Source organism: Phaseolus vulgaris, chromosome 4, assembly GCF_000499845.2.
Source record: "Phaseolus vulgaris cultivar G19833 chromosome 4, P. vulgaris v2.0, whole genome shotgun sequence".
Classification (NCBI taxonomy): domain Eukaryota; kingdom Viridiplantae; phylum Streptophyta; class Magnoliopsida; order Fabales; family Fabaceae; genus Phaseolus; species Phaseolus vulgaris.
In genome coordinates, this window is record NC_023756.2 from 21917842 (window position 1) to 21945471 (window position 27630).

General features: G+C 29.4%; 1 protein-coding gene across 1 annotated transcript; it reads left to right on the forward strand.

Annotated features, from left to right (window-relative positions):
• The first annotated feature begins 389 nt into the window (after positions 1-389).
• Positions 390-27630, forward strand: LOC137838476 (uncharacterized). The gene is made up of 5 exons (XM_068647721.1): positions 390-1222; positions 1273-1428; positions 1519-1601; positions 25474-25757; positions 27505-27630. The coding sequence occupies exons 1-5, from the start codon at positions 390-392 to the stop codon at positions 27628-27630; spliced, it is 1482 nt and encodes a 493-aa protein (XP_068503822.1).

The window sequence follows — 27630 nt, forward strand, 5'->3', positions numbered from 1 at the left end:
TTATAAACTAAATTCTAAATTAGTATTTAATTAGCACCAAGATTTTAGTTACCAATTTTAGAATCTAAAGTAATTGGTAACTAAAACTTTGGTAGCTATAGATAGCAAATTAGAAACTAGTTTATACATTTTTACTAATAATAGAAACTATTTTGGATACCAATAATTTTTTTAATCTATAAAATAGTATCTAATTTGGTCAATATAGTAACTAGTTATTTTTTATCTCTAAAATTGGTTTCTATTTAATGATTTTCTTAAAGGCGATCCTTCAATGTTTTGAGCTCGCTTCGGGGTTAAGAGTTAATTTTGCGAAAAGCAGGATCGGAGGGACGGGGATGGACCAGGTCATACTTCAGCGTTTCGCAGCGATTCTTAATTGCGATACGATGGTATCTCCTTTCATTTACCTGGGAATGCCAGTTGGAGGGAGTCATAAACGCGGCGCGTTCTGGAACGGGGTGCTAGAGAAAGTGCAGGCGAGATTAAGCAGGTGGAAGGGAAGAAGTTTGTCGATGGCTGGGAGGATTTGTCTGATAAGGTCAGTCCTTTCTTCCATCCCATTATTCTTTATGTCGCTATTCAAATTGCCTGCTGGGGTGGCACGGAAGTTGATCAGGCTACAAAGGGATTTTCTATGGGGTTGGGGTGCAGACGAAAGGAAGATTGCTTGGGTTTCATGGAACTTGGCTTGTAAGCCTCGTGAGTTTGGGGGTCTAGGGATCATAGACCCAAAGCTGTTTAACTTAGCTTTGCTGGGGAAGTGGATCTGGAGGTTGGGTTCGGTTGAGGTCGGTCTTTGGAAGGAAGTTCTTTTGTCTAAGTATGGTGGGTGGAGATCTCTGGGAGTGGAGGGTAAAGATAGGAGTTGCTCTCTTTGGTGGAAAGATTTGAAGGAAGTGTGGTCGACGGAAGGGTGGGGGAGAAGTTTCGAAGACAGTTTTGAGTGGAAAGTAGGTGATGGGAAGGATATTTATTTCTGGAAGGATAGATGGTTGAAGGGCGAGGCGTTGAAAAATGTATACCCAAGATTGTTCTCTATTAGCTCTAACAAAGACGCAAAATTGTTGGAGTGTGGGTATTGGTCTAATGGAAGATGGGTTTGGAAACTAGCTTGGAGAAGGTCTTTCTTTGAGTGGGAGAATCCGATGGCGGAGCAGTTGGGTCAACTCCTGGTTGGGGTTGGGGTGGCCCAGGAGAGACTGATAGTTGGGTTTGGAAGGTTGGGGATCTACAATCTTTTACAGTAAGTTCAGCTTACAAACTTATCAGGAAGGACAACGAGGCGGATTCTTTGTTGGTTTTTAGTAAGATATGGAGGAGTAAGGCTGTGCCTTCTACAGCTCTTTTGGCTTGGAGAGTGTTGGAAAACAAGCTTGCTACTAGGGTTAATCTTAGTAGAAGAGGGGTGCAATTAGAAAGCTTGAGGTGCGTTCTGTGCGGGAAGGAGGAAGAGTCGTGTAGTCATTTGTTCTTTGGTTGTACTTTCGCTTGGCGTGTTTGGTGTTTATGCTACAGGTGGCTTGGGGTTCTATTCGTGGCTCATAATGAGCCAAGGTTTAACTTCGATCAGTTCAGGTTGATTCTTCCTTCTAAGACGGGTTTTTTTGTTTGGAACACAATTTGGATAGGGGTGGTTAGTGAAATTTGGAGTCATAGGAACACTATAATTTTCAAAAGAGGAGTGGCTGATGCGTCTGAAGTTTTTGCGCTGGTACAAGTAAAGGTTTGGTCCTAGGTCTCTACAAATTCCAGGTTAGTTTCTTTCTCCTTCTCTGATTGGTGTTTGGAACCATTGGAGTGCTTGAGGTTAGTTTCTTGAAGTTTTTTCTCTTTCTGGGTTAAGTAAGGGCAAGGCGTTGGTTTGTTTGTTTTGGCGGTTTGTTGTTGTATTTGGTGGTGTGCAATATGTATAAGGGTTGAACCACCCCTGAAGTGGTTCAAATTTATTTATTTGTTATTGTCGATAAAAAAAAAAACACAAATTAAAATAATATTCATTTTTTTAATAACATAACATACAATGAAATTAAAAAAAAATGTATGTTATGTTATTAATTACTTTTATTAAAAAAATTAATATTATTTTGATTTGTATAGAATGAATAATACTAACACTACAAAAAAATCATTAAATAGAAATCAATTTTAGAGATAAAAAATAATTAGTTACTATATTGACCAAATTATATACTATTTTATAGATTAAAAAAATTATTGGTATCTAAAATAGTTTCTATTATTAATAAAAATTTATAAACTAGTTTCTAATTTGGTATCTATAGCTACCAAAGTAAACTTATATCTTGTACAAATTTTAAAGATCTACTTTTAAGTAATCTCTTTTTTATGCAACTATAAACTTAGTCTAATTTAGCATTATTACCTTGGAAAAAGTTTTAATTTTCAAATTAAAAATTGATGGTAGTTTTCAAAGCTAGAGTCATTAAAGTGAACTTTCATTACAAGAAAATCACTAAATATCAACTAATTTTAGAGACAAAATAATTAATTGTTATATTAACTAAATTAGATATTATTTTATAAACTAAAAAATCATTGGTATGTAATGTAGTTTCTATTATTAACAAAAAAATTATAAACTAACTTTTAAATTTGTATCTAACATAACTACCAAGCTTTTAACTACTTTTTCTTATCAACAAATAAAGAATAAATAAATATGAAACCCTTGTTACAATGAAACATATTATGTATTCACATAAGCCTAAAAAATCAACAACCATCAATCTCTCAGCAACTCCATGCTCTACAAAAAAAAAAATACACACATCAACACACAAAAGTGGATTCACCTTAAATTCTTGATTATATAATCCCTAACAAAAAAACAAAACAGCAAGAGAAGTCACAACTCTTTTACCAATTTATTACTTTATAATCTAAAATAATTAGTAGTTAAAATCTTGGTAACTAATATTAAATACCAATTTAGAAACTAAACTATTTTAGATATTAATAATTATTTCAATTTATAAAATAATATATAACTTAGTTAATAAATAATTAATTAATTTTTATCTTTAATTCTAAAATTAAATGTTATTTAAAGATTTTATTGTTGGTTTTAGCATCCTATGTATAAAGCTTATATATAAGAAAGAATCTAATGTAAGCTTGCTTCATTAGAAAAAAAGAAACAAATATGCAATTCAAAGTTCAGTAGGGTAAACCATTTAGGGGAAAAAGCATGTAAAAAAGGCTTTTCCATTTATAAGAATTAATGAAACTTAGTAATCTAAAAAAAAAAAATTATCAGTAAAAAATTAATTAATTAAGAAAGGAAATATTCGTTTCCAACCCTTATACAAATTCATAATATTTTACTACTAAAACCATAACCTAAGATGAAACTAACCTAAGATTTTTCTTAAGAAACCAAACTTATTACTATTCTATTGGTCACCTTTGTGACAATTCTGGTGTGTTTAAAAACATAAATATTCACAATTTTGGGTACGTATGTAATCCCATTGTTTAAAAGGCACTTTTGTCTGCGACTATATTCCTTATTCACTCACGTTTTGTCCCCCAATTATATATATATATATATATATATATATATACTCATTTATTTATTTCTTTTAGCAAAGTGTTTTCTTAACAAAAATTTATGAAACTAATCTTTTGAGGTGTAAAACTCATTCAAATCAGTTTTTAAATTTTCAGATTATTTTTGTATCGATAAATAAAAAAAAATTGTTGAAAATCCCACATCGACTAGAGATTAGAGTCTTTCATTGTATATAAGTGGGTTCAAACCTCAACCTCATGAGCCGATTTTATGAGGTTGAGTTAGGCTTAAAGTCCACTTCGTAATATGGTATCAAAGTCATTTTCGAGTCTATCTTAGCAAGTATTTGTTGGGTTTATCCACTTCTTAATAAAAATATTTAAGAAATATTCCAACCATTTAGAATATATATATATAACTATATGCTTCCTAATATCAATTTTATTCTCCCAACATTATTTGACTTATTCACCATGCAATCTCATCGAATTTTCTATAAAATTTGTTACACTACAACCTAGCAGCATATCCATTAAGAACTTTCCCTCTAAAAATATTTCTTTCTAAGTTGCAGGACAATCTCAAGTTCATATTTTTTCACTTAAATGAAATTAAAACTACAAAATAGCTTCTTGTATAATTTTAAAATACTCTTAAATGAAATTTAAACTACAAAATAATTCAGTTTCTACAAAAGTAAAATTAATCTAGTCTATTTTAAAAAGTTCTCTCAAACTACTTTTCTAAATTTTTATTTTTTAACTTACAGGTAGGTTATTTTTACTTATCCAAAACTTTATTCACTTTTCTTATTTTTTTTCTCAATTTTTTTTATGTGTTAATTTGTCTAAACAGTTTCTGCTTTAACCTTTTGATTGATGAATCAAGGAATATACGATAATCTAAAATTAAACTGAATAAACATCTAAAACTAATTGTTATTAGAAAGCTAAATCACTTTACAAGTTAATGATGAGGAAGAAAAGTCAATTATTGATATGCTAAATAAATAAATAAAGTATATGTTGTAAATGATTTAATTTAATTTGATGAATTAAGTTTTAATAATTTGGTTTAGTGTTGGTTTGGATTTTTCATAAAGCTGAAACATGCCAACCCTTACTTTACAGGGTGACAGGGCCCAAAATCTTCATGCCAGGCACCAAAGTTAAGACACCACCTTTCAAATTGGACCACACTCCTTCAATGACCCATCCAAGTGTCCAACATCCCTATGTTAAGGGCATGTTTCGATATAACTTAGAAAGTATTTTCAAGCTTTTTTATTAAAATATAAAAAATAGTAAAAATATCTTCTTTTTTTGTTTATTTTTATATATAGCCACATGCAATGTTGAAAATAAATATAAATTTTGAATTAATATTTGACATGGTTTTTTCGTATAACAATTTTTATAGTCATTTGGGTGCTCTTTCCATTTTATCATTTAGTTTATCTAACGTTTCTCTCATAAACACTATTCTTAATCAAAGAAAAGTTGAAAGGATGGCACAAGAAATATTTGACCTAATATTGATAAAAAAAGACTAAGCAAGTAACAACTATGGCACAAACAATAGATGTGTTTGGAGAGTTTTTTTTTATCAGTATAAACATAATTTATAAATATAAGAAGAGTACACATTACAATAAAAATGACTTTAGAAAATAAAATAAAAAATTGTTGTCTAAATTGTAAAAGTTATTTAAATTTTAGGTAACGAATGGACAACGAATTCTGAGTTGTTGTCTAGATGGTTCTAGACTAAAATAATAAGTAACCATTTTTTAGTGTAAACAACAAAATTTGAAAAATTATTGTCTAAAATATTACAATAGACAATACTTTTAGAATCACTTTTATAAAACAATTTTTTGGTGTTGCTTATCACTTTAAGCAATGATTTTTTTTGTTACTTATCATTTTATGCTTATTCTTATATGTTACATTTTTTAAGTGTTAATTAAAAATGTGAAAATTTAGAAATACAACCATTTAAATAAATTTTACTATATTATTTTAAATTTTGTCCATACATTTAATGATCCTATTTTAAATCATTAAATTATAATATATGGTTTATAAAAGAAAATCAGTTTTAGGTACTTTAGTTTATATGGTTGAATAAAAATGCTAAAAAATTAAAATATTATCTGTAGACACACAGAAAAACAAGATGATATATTCCATATAATATAAATTGCCTGGTTAATTATAATAAACCATGCTTTGCCTAGTTAAAAGAAAATGAAGTAACAAGTGGTAATAATTATTCATTTATCTGAATATCAAACATAAAGGAGGGAATACAATCTTCAACACATGACAATTTCAAGCTGATATTAAATTTTAGTTTTGGGTGAGTAATTTAAACTTTTTACATATTTTGTGATTATAATATAAAAAAAAAACAATTTATTTTTAAATTTGTGTTAATTTCATGATTTTAGGGGAAAATGAAGATGAAATAGTTAAAGGAGAATAGACAAGATGAAAAGGAAAAGTTAGAACATTAAAAATTTGCCCAAGCACGCTCACTTCAAAGGAACTCGCTCAAAACTCGCCCAAAGCTCGCCCAGGCAAGTTCACTTCAGTGAAGTTGGACTTTTCCTCGCCAAACTCACCCAAACATGTAATAATTCGCCTAGGTGAGCTATCACTTAGCCTAACTCCAATTAGGTTAAATATGAGGCGTGAGACATAACCCTAGATATCATTGGGACAATAGAAGAAGATAGAAAATCCTAAAGGAGGTTGATGTCAAGGAGAAACATCTTGAATTTTCTTTTCTTGATTTCCATGCTTGTAAATGCCAACATGAGTGACTAATTCTTCCCTTTGAGATTGAGAGTAATCTATTCAAACTTTTATGTATTGAGGTGATATTTATCTATAATACTCCCGTTCTTGATTGATGATTGATATTATCATTTTATTCTCAAAGCTTGAATTATTCATGATTTCGATCCTTAGATTTGACTGGAAAGTACTTATAAGAATCTGACCTAAATGATAATGCTTATAATATTTAAATGATAGGAATAGATTTGAAATGTACAAATGTTACATGGACTAATACATACTTACAAACTCACTTAATTGACTTAAATGCATTAATGGTCTACTATGATCACATAAAACATAAAACGCTTACATATGAAATAGTCTAGGAACACATGAAGGGAATCATACTAAAATAACACACAATTCACTTTCAACTGGAACGAAATTTAACAAAAGTCAACCAAGATATAATAGTTGACCATTGTTGTCCCTTATCCAACTCATAAACAAGAGGTTAAAGTTTCGAGAGTCAAGAAAGCACCACAAAGACCTTCCTATATAGACTCAGATCCATAACCATTACTCCTTATATATCTAAAATTACCATGCATAACTTGGATTTTCACATTGTTATAAATGCTTGGACTTTTCATACATATGTATACACTAACTTAGATTTCACACTACTAAATCATTGTTTAGAATTCTCACAACACACAAAATACACGAACTTGCATTCATATATTCCATATATACCTCCAAACAAACCATAACATCTCATAACTTGTAACTATGTAAGTTCATCAACACATGATTTAATTCCCATATTTTCATAACACAACATACCATTCATCATCACAAGTTTCAAGATATATTTTTCCTTACATATACACATAAGATTTACACATGTAAAGTCATCATAATATCTCTTTAAGACCTTTGTTAGGTGTTAAAAGTATATTCACCCTTTAAAGTTGATTTTATCTAATTTAAAATATAATATAATTATCTACAACTTTTATGTAAGGGTGGTCATGGATTGGATTTTTCAAAATCCAATATAGATTCAATAAAGTGGATTGTATTTAAAACCCGTATTCATTTTAACTAGATCAAACTTATTTGGATTTTTTCAAATCCATTTAAAATAGATTAAATCCACTTTGTCAATTAGAATAAATTCATCTCGATTTGGGCTCAGACTGACTCAGTTTGGCATGGGTTCGAGCCCGCTCAGCTCAACATGGACTTTGGCCCACTCAGCTCGACATTGAAACTAGTCGACTCGGCTCGACCTAGATCTAGGTCGACTTGGCTCTACATGGGTCCGATACTGACTCAACCTTGGCTCGAGGTGACTCAGCTCAACATGGGCTCGGGCCTACTCGACTCGACACCAACTCAGCTCGACATACGCCCTTGGCCGACTTGACTTGACATGGGCCTGGGTTGGCTTGTCTCGACATGGGTTGGACTGACTTGGCTCAAAATCGGCCCGGGTCGACTTGGGCTTGAGTCGACTCAACTCGACATGGGCTCTGGTTGACTAAGCTCAACATGAACCTAGATTGACTAGGCTCAACCTGGGTCCAGGCCAACTCAAAATCCAACCCAAAATTTATTTTGGATAATCCAAAAATGTACCCAATTTATATATAATTCATATCCAATTAAATGAATTGGACTTAAAATCCAAAAATATAGATTTGAATTTACATTTAAATGAAATAAAAGTAATATAAATTTAGATAATTATGAATTGAATTTAGCAATTTAAATTTTTTCTCCACCCTCACCTTGCTTTTATGTTTGACCACTTTTCTTAATTCAATACTTAAACGGATAGTGATGAAAATCAAATAAAGGAGGCTTTTATTAATGGAGGAAGAGGACATCCACCCTCACATTTGAAGTTCTTCCTTCTAGTCTTCTCAAAATTAAAAGAAGACATAAAATAAAGATGAGGCCCAAGCCCAAAGCCCAAAGCCCAAGCCCAAGCCCAAGAAGGCCAAAGCCCAAAGAGCCCAAGTCCATCCCATGAGGGGCAAGGCCAAGCTTTGAAATACTCTTGTATAGTTTTAGGAGGTGTGGTTATTAAATAAAGGAGTGTGAAAATGTAAAATAAAGTCACATTGTCCATGTGACTTAGGAGAGTGGTGTAGGTGTAGTTTTTAGGAGGTGTCATAGTAGAAAAAGGTCACACCTCCCATGTGACTTGTTTTTGGTGAGAATTTCAAATGAGTTTTATTTCAAAATTTCCCACCTATTTTTCAGCACCTCTAGGCTATAAATAAAGGTACTTAGCTTGTACAATTCAGATTTGAATTTAGACTAAAGAAACTATACTCAATTTTTGAGAGAGCATTGGAGAGCTTTGTGCCTTCTTCACTAGTCTTATCTTGATGGTTCCATGGTTACCTCAAGTGGCGGCTTGCACACTCATCTAGGAGTCTCCATCCTTCTAGTGGCGTGATCATCCAACCATACATCCATCTTCATGAGCTTTCTCTTCTCCTTCCTTCCTTCTCTTTCAATTGTTCATGTTTTAGCTTGTTGTTCTTGAATTTCTGTTCGGCAGTTTTCAATTCTTATGTGTTTTGGTTCGGTTCCTTTGTTTCCTTGTTGTTCATTGTTGTTCTTCTTCATTTCCAGCCTTTATGTTCGGTTCATTTCAGTTCTAAGCTAATTCTATTCGGTGCAATTCCTTCTTCTTTCATTTTAATCGGTTCAATTTGACAATAATTGGAACTTCCATATGAGTTTGTGTTTTGGCACTAGTTTTGGTGAGTTCTTGTTCATAGAACCTTGATCCATTTCTATGATAAAGTGCCTATCTCATAACCAACTCAAGATGATTCCTAAGAATGTCAAGAATCATTCATATTGTGCTAGTGAAATCACATCAGATAGTAATCTCTAACAATGAAATAAACCCTTCAAAATATCTTCCACACTATTGTGATTATCCTCACACTTGTGTGCGTAAACCTCTTATGTAATTTTTCTTCCAATAGGTCTTTCACGTTCTTTTGGATGAAGTCACATTGAATAAAACTTTAATGTAATTTTTATATCTATTGCATTTCTCACACCTATGTAAGGAGTAGCCACACATGTATAACGTACTTTAAAATTACTATTATAAATTTTTAATTTTATTTTCAATCTATTATAATTATTGCATATATTTCAATAATAAATTTAAATTAAAAAATCCTAATTTCTTCAAATATTTCAAAGATAATAATATACATAAATAAGTTGGAACATTAATTGATATCCCAATGCTCTTTAAATGCAACAGTTTTGTGACATTTGTCAATTCCAATGAATCAGTTATATCACTAACATACTCAAATAAATCAAATCAATTAATGTAATATGGTATGAATCAATTGAAATATTTCACTTGAATTTCAAAATCCTATGATCAATATAAATCTTACGAGTACATAGATCCTAAAACACACTCTTACATAATAAATCAATAACAAAACAATCAAATTAATGAGTATTCTCTTTGTAAGTGTTTATAGAACTTAAATCCTTATTAAACAGTTTTTTTTTATCCTTAGAATATTCATAACTTTAAAAGCACATATAGCATTAAATAAAAAATTTATAACACATTTTTCACTCTTCTCCATCTCAACTCTTCACTATACAAATCATTAACAAAAGATTTTCCAGACTCTTCTCATGTTGTTTCTCCTAAAGTTATTTCAAATTACATATTTTAGATTTTTTTTAATGTCTTATCTAAAATTATGTGTATAATATTTATTTTACATAATTTTGCAATGTAGATTTTGTAATGTCATTTACTAAAGTTATTTTACATGCATAATTTGAAATATATTTGATTCTATTTTAGATTATGTATTAAAAAATACTCATTATTTCATTATTTGTCATTCGAAAATTTCCCTTCTTTTCTAACATATGTAGAATAGTAAAAAATAATGAAAGTATCATTCTATTTTGAAATATGTTTTTTAAAATTATGTAAATGTTTTTTATTTTATATAATTTCAGATTATAAATTCTGAAATGTCTTTTATTATTATCCTGGAATTATTATTTTGAACATGTTTCTCTCTATTTTAAAAATGTATAAACTATATTTGATATTTTTTTATTATATATTTCGGATTATTCTTTATTTACTATCTGAAAGGTGTAATTAGAATTTTTTTTATACTTTCAAATAACATTTTCTTTAACATATACTAGGAATTTCAAAATTTTGTTATTTTTCATCAAATATATTTATGGGGTGCAGGAAGAAAAGTACGTGTAGAGAGAAAACATCATGCATTGGTTATGCAAACTTCACGGGCCTTTTGTCTCATTAGAAAACAGTGCTTTGGGCTCTAGCCTTCTTTGGAGGCTATTTTTTTCTTCACCCCATGATGTATTCATACATTTATAGGAGGTGTTGAAAAGTCTAAATTATCCATAATTAAGATTTTCAGATTATAAAATATAGAAACGTTTTCTACAATTCTAAATGTATTTTTGGATTTCTAAATTTAAAAATTTATTCTTTATTACATAATTTATAGTACATTTCTAAATCCAAAAATATATATTGACTATTATACAATCTAAAATACATTTTTAAATTGATAAAAAAATAAATAATATAATCTTAAACTTAGTAAACCACAAAAAAAAATAGAAACAAATAGTTTTCAAAGTTATATACGTTAAAAAGAAACTAACAGCTTACTATTTATTCATTATAGTTTTAATTTGTTTTTATTTATAATCAACATAAATAGTAGGGCTTAAATATATGCCTATGTTAAAAATTAATTCAATTTAATTTTTTGTACTTTAAAAATTTATTCAATTGCTAATTTTATTAAATATACATTTTTATAATTAATTTTGTTCCACTAAATAATGATACGATAAATAAATCATTCACATTAGATATAATCTGATTATGTTGGGTCTTCACTCATCAAAAAAATTAGCTAAACTAAAAATAAGTTCTTTAATTAAATCATAGGTCAAAAAAGTATTACAAAAAATTAAAATTCTTTTTTAAAGAATATTTAACACTAATCATTTGGATATGTTTGTCGATTTTAGCAAGGAATTCTAGTCCTAACCAAGTCATATGATACTCCTTATTGAAAAACTAATTACTCCTTGTAGTGAATTTAGTTTTTCATGTGTTATTAGTATTTAAATTCCTTGAATTACTATTATATATATATATATATAATTTTTAAAATGATTATTAAAAAGCACAATAAATCTATCACACATGACAAAAAAATAGATTCTCTCAAATGAAATTTTTTTAATATGATTTTAAAGTTAGAATATGCCACAAACTCTTAATAATAATATTAATAAATGGGTAATCATACAAAAAAATTTAGAAAAAATAAAGTTAAATTTTGGTTCTATAATTTTGAAATAAATCCTTATACAAAGTTACTAAATAATTGAATCCTTTAAATATATTATATTAGGGATTCCATTATTAATTAACTTTATATATAATAAAAATAAATAAATTTACTAGAATAAGTAGAAATAAGTTTTAATAAAAACTTATATTAATGATTAAACCGTATTAGAATGCGTAACTGAGAAAAGAAAAAACTTCTATTAATATTTTTTTTCTAAATTATATAAACTTATTGTTAATATAGATATAGAGCTCAATGGCATACAAGTAACACAATTAAATAGTTCCTTAAACTTTATCTTTTTCTAAAACAAGGTCTTTGTAATTTAACAAATAATAATGAGATTTAATCAATATTTCTCACAAATATAAGAGTTTTGACCTTAAATATGTTGAGAGAGCATCAATATGGTCAATCACCACAATCGAGATATTATCCGCTTTTAAAACTTAAAATTGCATCACGGTCTTATTTTTAAAAGATGTTTCAATGAATTTAGAGAAGAATGTGTATATAAAATATCATTAATCAACTATTATATAATTTTATAAAAAGTTTTTGTCATTAATCAACTATTTACCAGAACAATAAAAAGTTTTATAAAAAATGTTACGGACATGAAATTGTTAAACATTTTGTCACTTTTGGTAATAGTTTCTTTAACCAAATAAATAACAGAGTCATTTCCCAAATAAACAAATTTATTTTTGTGTAGTAACCTAATTTTTTATAAAACTTTAAAGAGCTTTTTGGAAAACATTGAATCACTTCTTGTGCTTGATTTTACCACTTTGATTAGGCATATAGGGTAGGTCATGAAGCAAAAGGCAATCTTAAACTCACTCTAACCTATATACAAGATCACCTAACTACACATTACAACCTTCAAAGAAAACTAGTTATTTTCTTCATCAAACACACACTAAGACTTGACAGAGAAGAAACTTCATTCATCTTCAACAATCTATTAAATACTACTATAATATGAAAAAAAAAATATAGTAATTACTATAAAGATAAATGATAAAGAATTTTTTTTAAATAATGATTTTTTGTGCATAATATTATTAATCACAAACTTATTCAGTATATCATCATTTCAGGTATTTGACTTACTCCATCGAATCAGGTATTTGACTTACTCCATCAAAGTCAAACACAACATACCCAATTCAATTCATTTATGTATGTATATGCATATCAAGTAAGTTGTTTGAATAAAAACATGTTGTGTAAGTTACTCTTACTTTGTTTGGGCGACATTCATAAAAAAAAGAAGGAAATTTTACTAACTCTACCTTGCTCAAGCTATGACTCTCATCATTGAGCAATATTCTATGTAGTTTGAGCATTACGTTAAACATGTTTTCTTTGAAAAAGAGATAACAAATCCAGTCTCTTCCTCACTTCAATTATGAGTATGTCCCTTGAGCAATAATCTATATTGCTTAAGTGAAAGAGGTAACACTTCTCTTTTTGAGAAAATCATCATTGACTCTCTCTTAAACATTGAGACTTATTGATCATGCTAAAAGAACTTCCAAAACTTCACCAACACTTTGATACTTAATCACTTGAGCGACCTAATGTTGTTTGAGCGATGAGAATTCCAAATAAAAATGACAACAGATCAGGACAGACATAAGTAGTACCTACGCATTACCCGTCTCGTCCAAAAACATGTATCGCTACCCATCAGATACCAAAATTAAAAGTATTCCTAATATACCCACAAGCATTTTTTTTAAAAAATAAAATAAGATTATTTTAAAATATTTGTTTAATATAAACTCATAAAATATTTATTCTTAAAGTATAATCCAAATAAGATTTCATAACAAAATATAAGTATAAATAAATTTATTATTCTAAAAAATAAATTCAAATAAGTTGCACCACAAAGTATATTTTTTTATAAAAATGATCTATTTAAAAAAAAACTTTAGTTTCATAAATAATATTTTATCCATTACATATTTTACTTGCTGGTATGTAATTTGATCATTCCAAATTTTAAAGAAAAGAAATTATTTCAAAATCTCTCATTCAAACTTTAATTCATTCCAAGTGGATGTTAGAACAATAATGCTCTACATCTAAAAGGAATAGTTATTAGTTTCGCTCAAGCTATAATATTGACAAAAAATGACATATATATAAAAAAAAATACATTTCACATAACAATTTTCCAAATCCAATTTTGACACTTTTATCCATTCTATAAGGTTTTTAATTTTTAATACATTTTCACAATGCTTGGGTACAGAACTTATTTACTACAACTAATCTTATTAAAGTTCACCATTCAAACCAATATTTTGACTTTGCAAACAAAAGACAACATTATTAACCCAATAAATCCAAATATCTCAAATTATAATCTGAATAATTAAAAAAAAAATAGAGTCTTCTACATATTTGCAATACCCATAACTAAATTCATCTATAGCTCAAAGTAGCTTTCCTTATCCAATATTTATTTGTTTTCCAAAAATAGAAATTGTAAGGTAGAATGAAGAGTTAAAAACACACCAAAATTTAGAACAATTTAAAGAAATATCACTTAATCAATCAAAACAGTTATTAGAAGATGAATTAGTTGAAATAATAATTTTCTTAATTGACTAGAGACATGTGAAACTTTAAAACCGAAAAAAAGGTAAGATAAGGAGTTAAAGAAGTAAAAGATAAATTTACTCTAAATCCAATTCTAATTAAATTGTAAAATATGAAAAACTAAGTATGCAATTGATTTAGTTAATTTTACAGGCACAAAGTTATTCACAAACTAAATGGACAAAAAAATATTTAGACTTCAATTTCTTTGTTAAAAAAGACCAAATAGATAGATTAAGCAATCAAATTAATAATTTAGCATTTAATTTTCCATAATTGCAATAGATACAACATAAGAATCATTCATGGATTCAAACTATCATCAATAGAAAACTATAAAATTTCAAACATGGTTCTCATACTACATGCAAACTTCAATACACAAACCATTAATTAATTAACGATCTTAAGAAGTTGTGTGAAAATTTGAATTTTCAAATAGAGATTATTTTATGTCTTTTATATTATTTCCATAATCAATTAAGATATATTTTGCACACAAAAGTTGTGATACATTCAAGGACAAGTCATTATCTTCTTCAATATTCCAATGTTCTTTTAAAAGATTTCAATATATACACAAACCTAAGTTATGGTTTATGAAATTTGAAAATGAAATAGAAATAATTCACTTTTTTTTTGTTAAAGTGGAATAAAATTATATGGATGGTCTATATCATGTGATGGGTGGCTAAGGTTTTTTTCTTCCTTCCTTTCTTTTCAAACTTTAATACAACAAAACATAGTCGGGCTTACTAGAGCTATGTTTCTTCCACATGTTTAGCCATTCATATAAATAGAAAAAACTAAACTAAAACATGAAACATGTGATTCAATTATAATTTCTTATTTCAAAATAAGTATCATGAGTAATTGAAATTTCATTTGGAATAACAATTTTTTCCAAAAGTCATCATTTAAATTCCTTCACAAAAAAGTGACTAATTACAACCATTCTATATCCTAAACACATGTTATTATTATCAATTCATAAGAAAAAAAATATAGAAATTATATTTTTCATAAGTTTAAATTAATCCATGTACAAAATAACTTGTAAAAGTTTCAAATTTTAAATTTTATTTTGAACTTGTACAAAAACTAATTTTGAATTATGGGGAAAGGAGAAATGTTAAAAAATCACATTATTAGAATTCTAAATTAAAATAATAGACATAATGTACTTATATAATTTAAGAAAAATATTTTAAAAAAAAATTAATATATACACCCTTTTTTTTGAGTTTTTTTATTTTATTTTCATGGAACTAATATGAAAAAAAATATACGGGTCACTTTAGTAGTTTGATGGTTTGAATTATTCCTTAAACCCTAAACCCTAAAATTTAAACACTTATATTCAAACCTTTAAACACGAAAAACGAAAAAAAAGTTAAAAATTCATAAAAAAGTCTTTCAAAAAGGAAACAAATGAAAAGAATACACAAGTAATTCCAAAAGGTGTTTTACAATTTTTTGATAGGTAGAGTTGATGCAATATACCCACCAAAAAGAGGAATTAATGGAGCACAAATTTTGAATTGAGATGAGAAAAAGCATGGGAAGGGGTATTGGTGTAATTGTGTAATCCAAAAGAGTGGCATGTGAAACAAAGAGTGAAGAGCCCATTTGTCTAACCTAATAGGGCTAACCATTATGCCTCTTGTTGATGTTCACATGCTTCTTCCTTACTTTCATAGATTCATTAGGCACCATGTGACACTCTATAGGCCCATAAGGTGCCATTAATTGGGGTTCTAAAGCACTTTTTTTCCTTCTCACTCTTGAGACTTAAGGGAACCTTCACCCTCCCTTGCACTTTCCCACTCTTGAGAGAACCTTGCGAACCCACTTGCATCTTTTCATCATCCTTTCAATTACATAGCATTTTTTCAACAATCAAAGTCAAGTGAACAACTTCCCAACTAAGATTGCTTAATTGATTAGATCAATAATTTACTAATTCTTATAGTTCTATTATTTTTTGTTTAACAAGTCGTTGTAATTTTTGAATTTTTTTTTAGAAATTTTCTTATATTTTTGTAAAGTATTAATATTGTATAAGTTTCTATAAATTTAGCAAAAAAGAGAAAAAAGATTCCTAACGACTATTGATGAATGAGGTCAATTCATTTTTAAAACTACTCTTTGTTAAAAGTTCTTAATATTAGGAAAATATTCATCCATGAAATTACACTTAGAATTGTAACCATGAAAATGTTTTTTTCAAAAATATTCTTAATTATGAAACTATTATTATGGTATAAGAAAGATTGTGGTGGGTAATAAATCCCATTTATTTTCCATTAATTGTGGATCTTTTTTATATTTAGTAATTTGAGTTTGACTTAATATGGGCATACTAGAATATTGTATGGTTGACTCTATTATTGGGTGGCTCTTTATCCTATTTGGATGTTGTAGAAAATTTTACGGAAATTTATAAATTTGGTGTGGATTTTTTTTTCTTTTCAAAAGAAATGAGTAAATTTTTAAAAAAATATAAAAATAAACAAGTCGTGCGTGAATGAACGATTTAATTCAAAGAAGTCGTGTCATTTCGAAGAAATATTTTTTTTTTAAATCAGAAGTCATACTTTAAAAGATGATTTTCCATTTTTTTTAACTGAAAGATGATTTCTGATTTTTTTTTTAATTATTTTTTTAACTGACTCTTTTTTTGGTTTTCTAATTTTTTTCTTCAAAAAAAATAGTTTTTAATTTTTTTATATCACTATTAAATATGTGTTTAAATTACAATAATTAATTAATTAATTAAATTAACTAAATATTTATCCAAATTAAAATAAATAAATTATCCAAATTATCCAAATTATATTTAATTATAAATAATTAAAGACATAACTTAAAAAATAAATTAATTTATTACTTAAACTAAATAAATATTTGTTTAAATTATAATAATAAATTATAAATAATTCAATGTGTTTAAGTTATTTGATATTAATACTCGTAGTGACAATTTTTCATCCTCTTCATATTAGATGTGAGTTTCCTTAACCAGGTTGAGTTCAAATTAATACTGATGGTGCTGCTAGGGGTTCTCCGGGTCTTACTGCTTGTGGTGGTATTTATCGTGGGGGCATGACGGAGTTCATTGGTGGTTTTTCTGTTTTTCTTGATATTCATACTGCTTTGGTTGTTGAGTTTTTATGGAGTTATACATGCTATTGAATAAGTTAAAAAGATAAGTCTTACTAGTTTATTAATTGAATGTGATTTTGTCTTAGTTTGTGCTGCTTTTAGTTGTAGAACTAATGTTCGTTGGATTCTTCCTAGTAGGTGCAACACTTGTCTTGATTACTGTGGGAAAATCCAGTTTAGGACTTCTCACTTTCGTGAAGGGAATGCATGTGCTGACAAGCTTACCAACTTAGGATTTATAAATAGAGAACAATTTCATTGGTATAATAAGCTTTCATCTAGTTTTTTCATAGAATTATTTATCTATAGATATAGATTACCTAAGTATCATTTTTCTTAGGTTTTTATATATGGGTTTTTGGTCTAGTCCCCACATATTTTTTTATATATATAAAAAGTTTTCATGTTAAGCATGACTATTCTACTTGACATCTCAGCTAGGCTGACACCTCAAGTAACAATAATCATTTACCATCACATGAAAAAAAATATTATTAAAAAAAGAAAAAGAAAGAAAATACAAAAATATGGGGGGACTAGACCAAAACCCATATGTTAACAAAAATGATACATAGGTAGACTATACCTATTAATAAAGAATTCTAAGAACATACTAGATGGAAGCCTATTATACCAATGAAATGATTCTCTATGAATAAATCCTAAATTAGCCAACTTATCAACGTACGCATTCCCTTCACGAAAAATATGAGTAACCCTAAACCTGATTTTTTTACAGTAATTAAAACAAGTATTTCATCGATTACGAAGCATACAAGAAACATTTGTCCTAGCAGTAAACGCAGCACAAACCAAGGCAGAGTCACATTCCAGCCAGACATTAGTAAGTCCTAACTTTTGATCTTCCTTCAAAGCATATACAACTAATCTTGGATAATAAGTATTTCAATAGTATTTGCATATTTTTTATGATTGATGGTATTTAGTTTATATAATTCCTAGTTTTTTACGAGTTCATACTTCAAAAAACTTTACTTGTATTATTTTAGCTTTTGATGTATGTATATTTTATGTACAATTTTAGTTTTAGTTATAATTGTTAATATTTAATTCTCATAATTTTGAAATATTTTAAATTAAGGCATTTATTTTAAAATGCATCTAATAATTAATTCACTGTCAAAGTGAGAAGTGATAAAGTTAATTTCTCCTCGCATTATGTTCTTGCAATCTTTAGCCAATAACATGCATGACCTTGAAGCCCACATCTGATAGATAAAACAATTATTTAAGATATATAAAGTAGTGTTAAACACTAGTTATTGTCGAGTTAGGTAATAATGGCTTATGACCCAAGTTGAGACAGTAAGTCATGAAAGAACCAATATTGGAGTAAGAAGAAGATAGTTCCTTGTTTAGTGTTTCTTCTCCTTAGATATAATAAACATAAGTGTGGCTGAATTGTGATTCCTTGTTAGGACTGTCGTTGACGACCATTGAGCCTTTTCCGAATAGCAGTGTGTCAACGGTTGAAGAGAGAAGTCAGGAGGATCGTTAAAGATGGTGGAAAATGGGGTTTAAGGTTATTTCAAACAACAAGTCATTTTATGAAAATTTCGAAACTCATGGTATTTTACTGAGGTTTTTAAACCCATAGTATTTTACAAAGGTTCTTAAACTCATGGTATTTAACAAGGGTTTTGAAAGGCTTTTCTTGAGGTTTAAAAAACCTCAGGGAACATGTTCCCAAAAGATCGTTTAGCGGGGGAAACTGCAATCCTAAGTAAATGAATTAATAGAGGTTTTAGTCTTGGATAATGTAAAAATAAACCCCTGTTAAAACCATTTTTTCTTGTAGTGCGTAAAATTTAAAAATGGGATTTTAGAAAAGTTCAATCGAATTGCTTTGGTAGATGGGAGATGAAATGAGTGTAAATGATTATATTTAAAGTTTGTTAGGAATGCAAAATTATATATAATAGTTGTTGTGAAGGATAAACTATGTTAGTGTGTTATTTTACACAATTTTAAAAATCATATTTTCTATTTAATTTGGTTAGTGAAAATAAAAAATTATTCAACAAAATTAAGATAACATTGAACAAATAAAATATTAGAGAATTTTGTTCAATGAAACTCTGTGTAATTAGAAAAATTTATTAAATATTACTCAACAAATTAGAATTTTGTTGAAGAGAGTTTAGTTTTGTTACAAGATTAAAACAAGAATTTTTTTAAAATATATGCATAGATTATTTAAATAATTTGTATACTTATAATTCTAATTTAATTTAATAAGTATATGAATATATTTTTAAATGTTAAATTTAATGCTTGAAGTTAGTTATTTAGTGAGAATTGAATTTTAAAAAGTATGTGTTGGATTTACATGAATGACACTTATCTATTTAGGTGGTAATGTAACTGACTCAAATGTCTAGTGTGTATTAAAGAGTCGAGCCATTAATGAAATAATATATCTACACTAATTACAAGATAATTTTGTAATTTTGGTGAACATGCTCATCATATGTATGATATGTTTTATATGACATCAACTCTTAAGTTAACTTTAACTTGGAACTTTAAACTTCTGATGACCTCTAACGAAGTTAGGAAAGTGATTGATAGTTAGAAAAGTGATTGATAGACTGATTCATGATTGTGTGACTCATTTTGTACCTTTTTATGCAATAATAAAATTGATATGAAAATTTCAAATACCGTGTCTTATATTCTTATATTAACTTTAGATAATATGGATTATGTGGTAATATGTGAAATGTTAGTATAAGTAGTAGCTTGTCTTTTAAATACTAGTAGGATTATATGTTAAATTATAATATTTTGAAATACTAATATATATATATATATATATATATATATATATATAATATGCAACAATAGGGGTGATAAAGTGAGACTTGTCTTGTGGGACGAGCTGTCAATTCGCCACAGGTTAGGGTTGGTGTTTTTAACCCGTCATTTCTCCATGTTCTGTCCCGCCCAACTCTTTAAACTAACGGACCAAAGACATAACGGGTTGACTTGTTAGCCTATTTTTTCATGAGTAATATTTTGAGTCTAGTGTTCCTCAAAATCATTGAACATGGATTGGACCATGTCAATTGTAGCAAACTGTGTGATTAAATCAATAACGATGATGGGCAAGGGGGACAAGGGACCATTACCTTGTAACTCAAAAAATTAAATTATGGATGAATTGTTATGAGTGTTTTTAGTCTCAACAAATTCTTTGACAAAGGCTTTTGCATTAATATTTTCTTTAATCTTTACTTCAACATCAAGTTTAGCTTTATGTTCTGCTACTACCTTAGTGTCAGCTTCCAAATGAGCTTTAAACTCTTTCTTCTGGAAAGCAATCTCCTCTTATTAATCCTAAATTACCTCAACCCTTTGAAAAAGGAGAGAGAATGTCTTAATTGAGGTGTTGGTGAGGTGATAGAAACCTTTTAAGTCCAACTCTGTAGGGACATGTTCCTTGATAAGGCTACTTGGTTCACTATTAGAGTGTCATAAAAAGCTTGGATATGATGTCTCTTTTCCTTATAACTCATGCATGCCTCTGCACCTCTTTATTAGGGCCAAAAAGACAATTTGACTTTTACATTGTGTTTGGATTGGGGAGGTGATGTGTGAGGATTTAAGGCGGTGGATGTGTGAGGATTTGAGAAGAAAGTGTGAATAAAGTGAGTGTGTTTGGATTTGGATATGTTAGAGAGAATTTTTGAGAAAATTTTATTGAAATTTGTGAGTGGTATGATGGTTGTGAGGGATTTTTTAATTTTTTTTTCAATGTGTAAAATGTAAGTTTACAAATTTACCCTTATATTTAAAAATATTTAAATAATAAAATATGAGATATTTTTGTGTAGATTTGAGTTAATTAAAATATTGTAAATTATTTTTAACACTATTGAATAATTTATTTTGGTACCATTGAATAATTTATTTCGATACCGTTGAATAATTATTTTAAAAAAAATACGAGTTACTTGACATTATTGAAACATGGATAGAATCATAAAAATAATATTATCTAATTATTATATTTATTTATAAATTTTGAAAGTTTTTTTGTATTCATTGATTTAGATTGTATGTAGATACAAACCATGTAGATATTTTAGAGAACATTTTATAATAAAAAATGTTATATGTAAAGTGAATTTACAAAAAAAATATTTATAAAAGAAGAGAAAATATATAGAACAAAGTATGAAATATCATATAATATGATGGAAAAATAATAGAAACAAAAGGTATTACTATATATATTATTGCATGAATGACACATCTATTTTATAATAACCCTTCCTTTTAGCCATTGTTGTGTCATCCCAACCTAATATATTATTATGTTAGTTATTAATAATAAATACAACTTTTTTTAACAATCCAATTAGTTAGAATGTTTCCTTCTCATACCTCAAATCGTCACTACTCCCTCTCACCCAACGGCTCAAAATCACCAAGACCTAAATCTGGTCCCTAAACTTGTTCCATGCAAAGCCAAAAATAAAGGCAAGACGGGAAAATACCACCATCCTACATGACTTTCCCCTCCAATCTTTACATTTGAGGGGGATGGGAGAAATCATTGTTCACAGTGATCCACTCTCACCCCTTTCATGCACATCCCTTAATCCAAATCATAGTCTCATATTCTTCTTCTTCAACAGTAGAGCCTTTGAAGCAAACAGAGCCTTAGAGAAGAAACCTTGTATGTTGCACCGAGCTAGGGTTGGTATAAGAACGAGACCTCTGGAACCAAGGTCATTAACATCAACAAAAGTATTCAATATTAATATGAATTGGGTCGTCTTTAGTAGTGCAGAAGAAATTTGAGTTCATCTTGTTGGTGTAAGACATGGAGTTCTAGAAAGCATTAAAAGTGTAGTTGATAACAACAACTAAGTGTTGATATAAACTTTGTTTAGTAGTTGACAATGTTATAATCTTTTGCTTCTATATTGTCCATGAAATCAAGTTGCCTTCGATGAAATGACATTTTCATGGGTCAAATTAAAAACTCAAACACAAACATATAACAGACATTATGTTATACCTAAACAAAATAAGGTATGTAAAAGTATATCAATCATTTGTTAATTGATGGTGTTGCCCATTTTTCTTGATACATTAATGATGGTGTTGTATACATTGCATCTACTTCTACTTCTAGTATTTATATCTTCTAGATTTTGTCTTATCTTCATTTACTATCTAATCTTCATTAAGTCATACAATACATTTTGTTTTATTGTGCGTCTAGGAATTTATGTAAATACTTCACCATAAACTTTGAAAATTAATTTGTTCATTTTATTTTTTTAATACACACTAATAAATGTTGGAGATCCCACATCGACTAGAGATTAGAGCCTTTCATAGTATATAAGTGGGTGTAAACCTCACCCCATTGAGCTGGTTTTATGGGGTTGAGTTAGGCTTAAAGTCCACTTCGTAATATGGTATCAGAGCCATTTCGAGCCTATCCTAGCGAGTATTTGTGTTGGGCCTATCGTGCCACCCGCTATCGGGCCGCTATCAGACCACCCATAATATATAGTCCCACGCACGAGTTGGCAGTATCGGCGTGAGGGGGGTGTGTTGGAGATCCCACATCGACTAGAGATTAGAGCCTTTCATAGTATATAAGTGGGTGCAAACCTCAACCCTATGAGCCGGTTTTATGGGGTTGAGTTAGACTTAAAGTCCACTTTGTAATAATAAACTTTGATTACATCAACTAAAACTTTGATTCCATAATTCTTTTTATTAATTTCCATCTAATTAATATCTAGAAAAGTAGAACAATGACTTAGTTTGTTTTTTATAGTAATGCTGATACCTCTAGAGCTTGCCCCATTGGTTCTTTTTTCCTTTTTATCTTCTTTGGACACGAATTTCAATACAACAAAACTCTAATTAGGGTCCCCTCCATGCATGTAAGTAAACAAAGTAAAATATTCTCTTATGTGTGTTTAATTAGCAGAAAAATTAATTAACTAATTAATTAATAATTGATGGCAATTTCATTCTGAAATATGTGCAAGACAGAGGAAAACCAAGAATGCTCACAAGAATATTGAAGATTGAGATCGTTAGAGATAAGACATAAAAAATATGATGGACCACCACAATAGTAATGCACTAATCTTTATGCTGTTAAATAATTGTGTGGTCCATTATTGACTCAGCAATAAATGGTCCTTTCCTCATTTTGTTGCTTATGCTTAAGTCTTATTTCTTTTAATCATTTTTTTTTCTATTATTCTTTTGAGTTTATAATCCTCATAGGGTTTTATACAATGAATTTCTTAGTAATTAGGGTTAATGTAACTCTCTCAATATATTTATTATCTATAAATTAGTAGTTTGTATTTGATGATTTTGTAAAACGTTTTACATGAAATAGAAACCAATTTTAGATACCAGAAATAATTAGTTGTTATAGTAACTAAATTAGAGACCATTTTAAAAACTAAAAAAAAAATGGTTTCTAAATTAGTTTCTATTATTGTTAAATTAGTTTCTAAATTTGGTAGCAAAAACTTTGGTTGCTAATTAGATACCAAATTTAAAACCATTTAACAATTGTTACATACTGTTCTTAGTTTCTGGAAAAACTGTTTGATTCTGAAAAGAACACATAATCTATTAAAAGTCACTGGACTAGATTGATTGTGATAGGTTACTCAAGTAATTGTCAAAGCTATTAATTGAACCTTAATCAATTGCTTAAAATTGAAGCTTGCTGTTTTGTGATTCACTGTTTTTCTTCATTATATCAGTGTGTGTGTATCTTCCAAATTAATCTACATAATCTTGTGATAGACTTGACTGTATAAACGTTTTTAAAAAACAAACAGTGCCAAAATAAATCTGTTCAATTTCAAATAAATCGATTTATTTTCTGTACACTGTGATAAATACTGATTCTGCGAGAAACTTTTAAAAGGTCAATTCACCCCCCCTCTTGAACTTTTTGGCACTATTAAACCCAACAATTGGTATCAAGAGCTAGGACTTGTATTTTAATCAAGTTTGTTTGCAATAATGTCTGAGTTTAAAGTGCTTTTTGCTGAGGGATTTGCTGTTAATAGACCACCTATGTTCAATGGAATGAATTATGCATTTTGGAAAATTAGAATGCGAATTTTCATGGAATCTATTGATGCATTAATTTGGGAAGCTATGGTCCATGGACCCTATGTGCCAATGCAGGTTGTCAAGGATGAAGAAGTGGTAAAGCCAATATCTGAATGGAATGAGACCGAAAGGAGGAAGGCTCAACATGATCTTGTGGTCAAGAACATCATAACCTTTGCATTAACAATGGATGAGTTCTTCAGGATATCCCAATGTAAGTTAGCTAAGGAGATGTGGGAAGTCTTAGAAGTCACTCATGAGGGTACTGAAGATGTGAAGAGGTCAAGAAAACATTCTCTCATTCAAGAATATGAATTGTTTAAAATGCAACCCGAGGAGAGCATTGCTGATGTGCAAAAAAGGTTCACTCATATTGTGAATCACCTTACTGGTTTGGGAAAAGAATTTGACAGAGAGGAACTCAACATAAAGATATTGAAGTGCCTCGACAGAAGCTGGCAACCAAAGGTTACTGCCATATCTGAAAGCCGTGATCTGTCAAAGCTGGGAACTGCTGCACTATTTGGAAAGCTAATGGAACATGAGTTAGAGCTCAAGAGACTCAAAGAGCAGGAAACAGCAGAGAGAAAACCCAAAGGTCTTGCACTGAAAGCAAGTGAACAGAATGAGACCAAGGAGGAAAAAGAAGATGCTGAAGAGGATGAAACAATTAGTCTTCTTACAAAAAGATTCAGCAAATTCCCGAAGAAGAAAAGCAGAGATAGGAACCAGCAGAAAAGAAGGTATCCTAAACCCAATGATTCAAATTCCTCTAAATATACTTGCTTTGGTTGTGGTAAAACAGGGCACATCAAAACAGATTGTCCAGGCAATCAAGCAAAGGACAAATCTGCTAGCAAGAAAGTTGAAAGAAGCAAGGGAAGAAGAGCTTACATCTCATGGGAAGAAAATGAAGTATCTTCAACCAGCAGCTCTTCAACTGAGAATGAGGAAAACAATATGTGCTTCATGATGAAGGATGAGGAGTCAATCTCTGATTCAGTAAGTGAATTTTCTGTGGATTCTGATAACTATGATCAATTGCTTGCTGCTTTCAAGGAAACACATGATGAAGCAAATAGGGTAGCTGTAATATGCAATAAGTTGCAAAAGGTAAATAATGTGCTTGCACCTAAAGTAAAAACACTTGAGGAAGAATTGCATAAGGCCAAAACAGATTTGGTAAGTCTTGAACTAACATGCTTGCATGCCTCTATTAAAACCTGTGAAAACTGCAAAAAATTGGAAAAACAAGTGGAGTATTTGCTAAAAACCCTTTCCAATTTCACCAAGGGAAGAGAGAACCTTGAGTCTCTTCTTGGCTCACAGAATGCTGTTTTCAATAAAAATGGACTTGGTTATACCCCTGGAAATGTAACCAATGTCAAAAAGCTTTCAAGTTTTTTTGTTCCAGCAAAATCAGGTTTTTCAGCTTTTAACCGTGGCAAAAATGCATCTCATGTAACCTATTTTTACTGCATGAAATCTGGTCATACCTCTATGATGGAGATCAAGCTCAAGAGGACATGGAGGCCAATCAACTAGTTCAAGAAGAGGTAGAGGCTCAAGAGGAGGACGCCCATGGAGGTCAAAGCCCACCTTAAAGGCTTACAAGAAGCATGTTCAAAGCTTTAGGAGCTAGGGGACGTCTTTTTCACTCTTTTTGTAATTTCTTTGGTTGAAGGTGCTTAGAGGGAAACATTAGAAACCTCTATTGTTAAAGCATCTTTTAGGCTTTAGTTAGGAGCTTTAGGAGGGGGGTGCATTAGTAGATAGGTGTAGAAATAGAAAAGGAGGTGCCAAAGTGAAGGAAGAGGTCACACCTTCCTCATGCTTTGTTTTAGGCACCGATTCTAGAAGTTTTTAGGAGGGAGTTTTTGAATTTGTGTAGCTTGCATTTCAGCACCTTAGGCTATAAATATAGGTGTTTCCTTTGTATTTTTCAGATTGGAATTTAGTGTAAAGAAACTATACTCACTTTTTGAGTGAGCATTGGAGAGCTTTTGAGCCTTCTTCTCTAGTCTTATCTTGATGGATCCATGGTGTCCTCAAGTGGCGGCAGCACACTAATCTTGGAGCAGCCATCCTCCAAGTGGCGTGATCAATCACCTACACTTCCATCTCCATAAGTTTTCTATTCTCAAGCTTTGTGTCTTCTTCATTTTCATGTCTAACTTAATTGTTCTTGCCTTTTTTTGGTTCGGCTATTTCCATTTTCCAGCAACCTATTCTTCCTTTGTTTGAATTGGTTCGGTGTGTTTAATCTCCAGCACTTCTAATTCAGTTTGCTTATCTTTTGCTCCATTCTATTCGGTTCAATCTGATCATAATTGGAACTTCCATATGAGTTTGGATTTGGTGCTAGTTTTGGGGAGTTCTTGAATTAGAACATTGATCCAATTCTAAGAAAAAGTGCCTAACTATTGTCCAACTCAAGTTGATTCCTAAGAAGGTCAAGAATCTTTCTCTATGTGGCTATTGGAATCACATCATGTGGTATCAAGAGTTTAGGTGTGTTCTTGTTTAATTGTTGAGTTGTGTTGCATTTTTTTTTTCAAGAGCTCTTTTAATTTCTTGCAATTTAAGTTTCTGTTTTAGGCTTATTTGAGTTTGCTTGTTGTTTTAATTCTTTTGCCTATCAAGTGTTTGAGTATTTTCCTTTTTGAATCCATTTAAGTTTTGTCTTAGTCTTGTTTTTCCATAATTGTCATCACTTCTAGTAGTACTTTTATTGCTTTTGTTGTTTCTTGCTTTAGTGTCATATAATTTTCTGAGTTTGATATATTGATCCTTTGTGCATTTTCTGTTTTAGTTTCAGTTCATGCTTGTATTCTAGACCTATACAAGTTCCTATACATCTTTTTCCATTATGTCTTTGCTAGTTCATAATTCTGTTTTTCTTTCCTCTTACGATTTCTCTGTTTCTGAAAACGTGCTTACTGTTTTTCCTTATTACAATTGA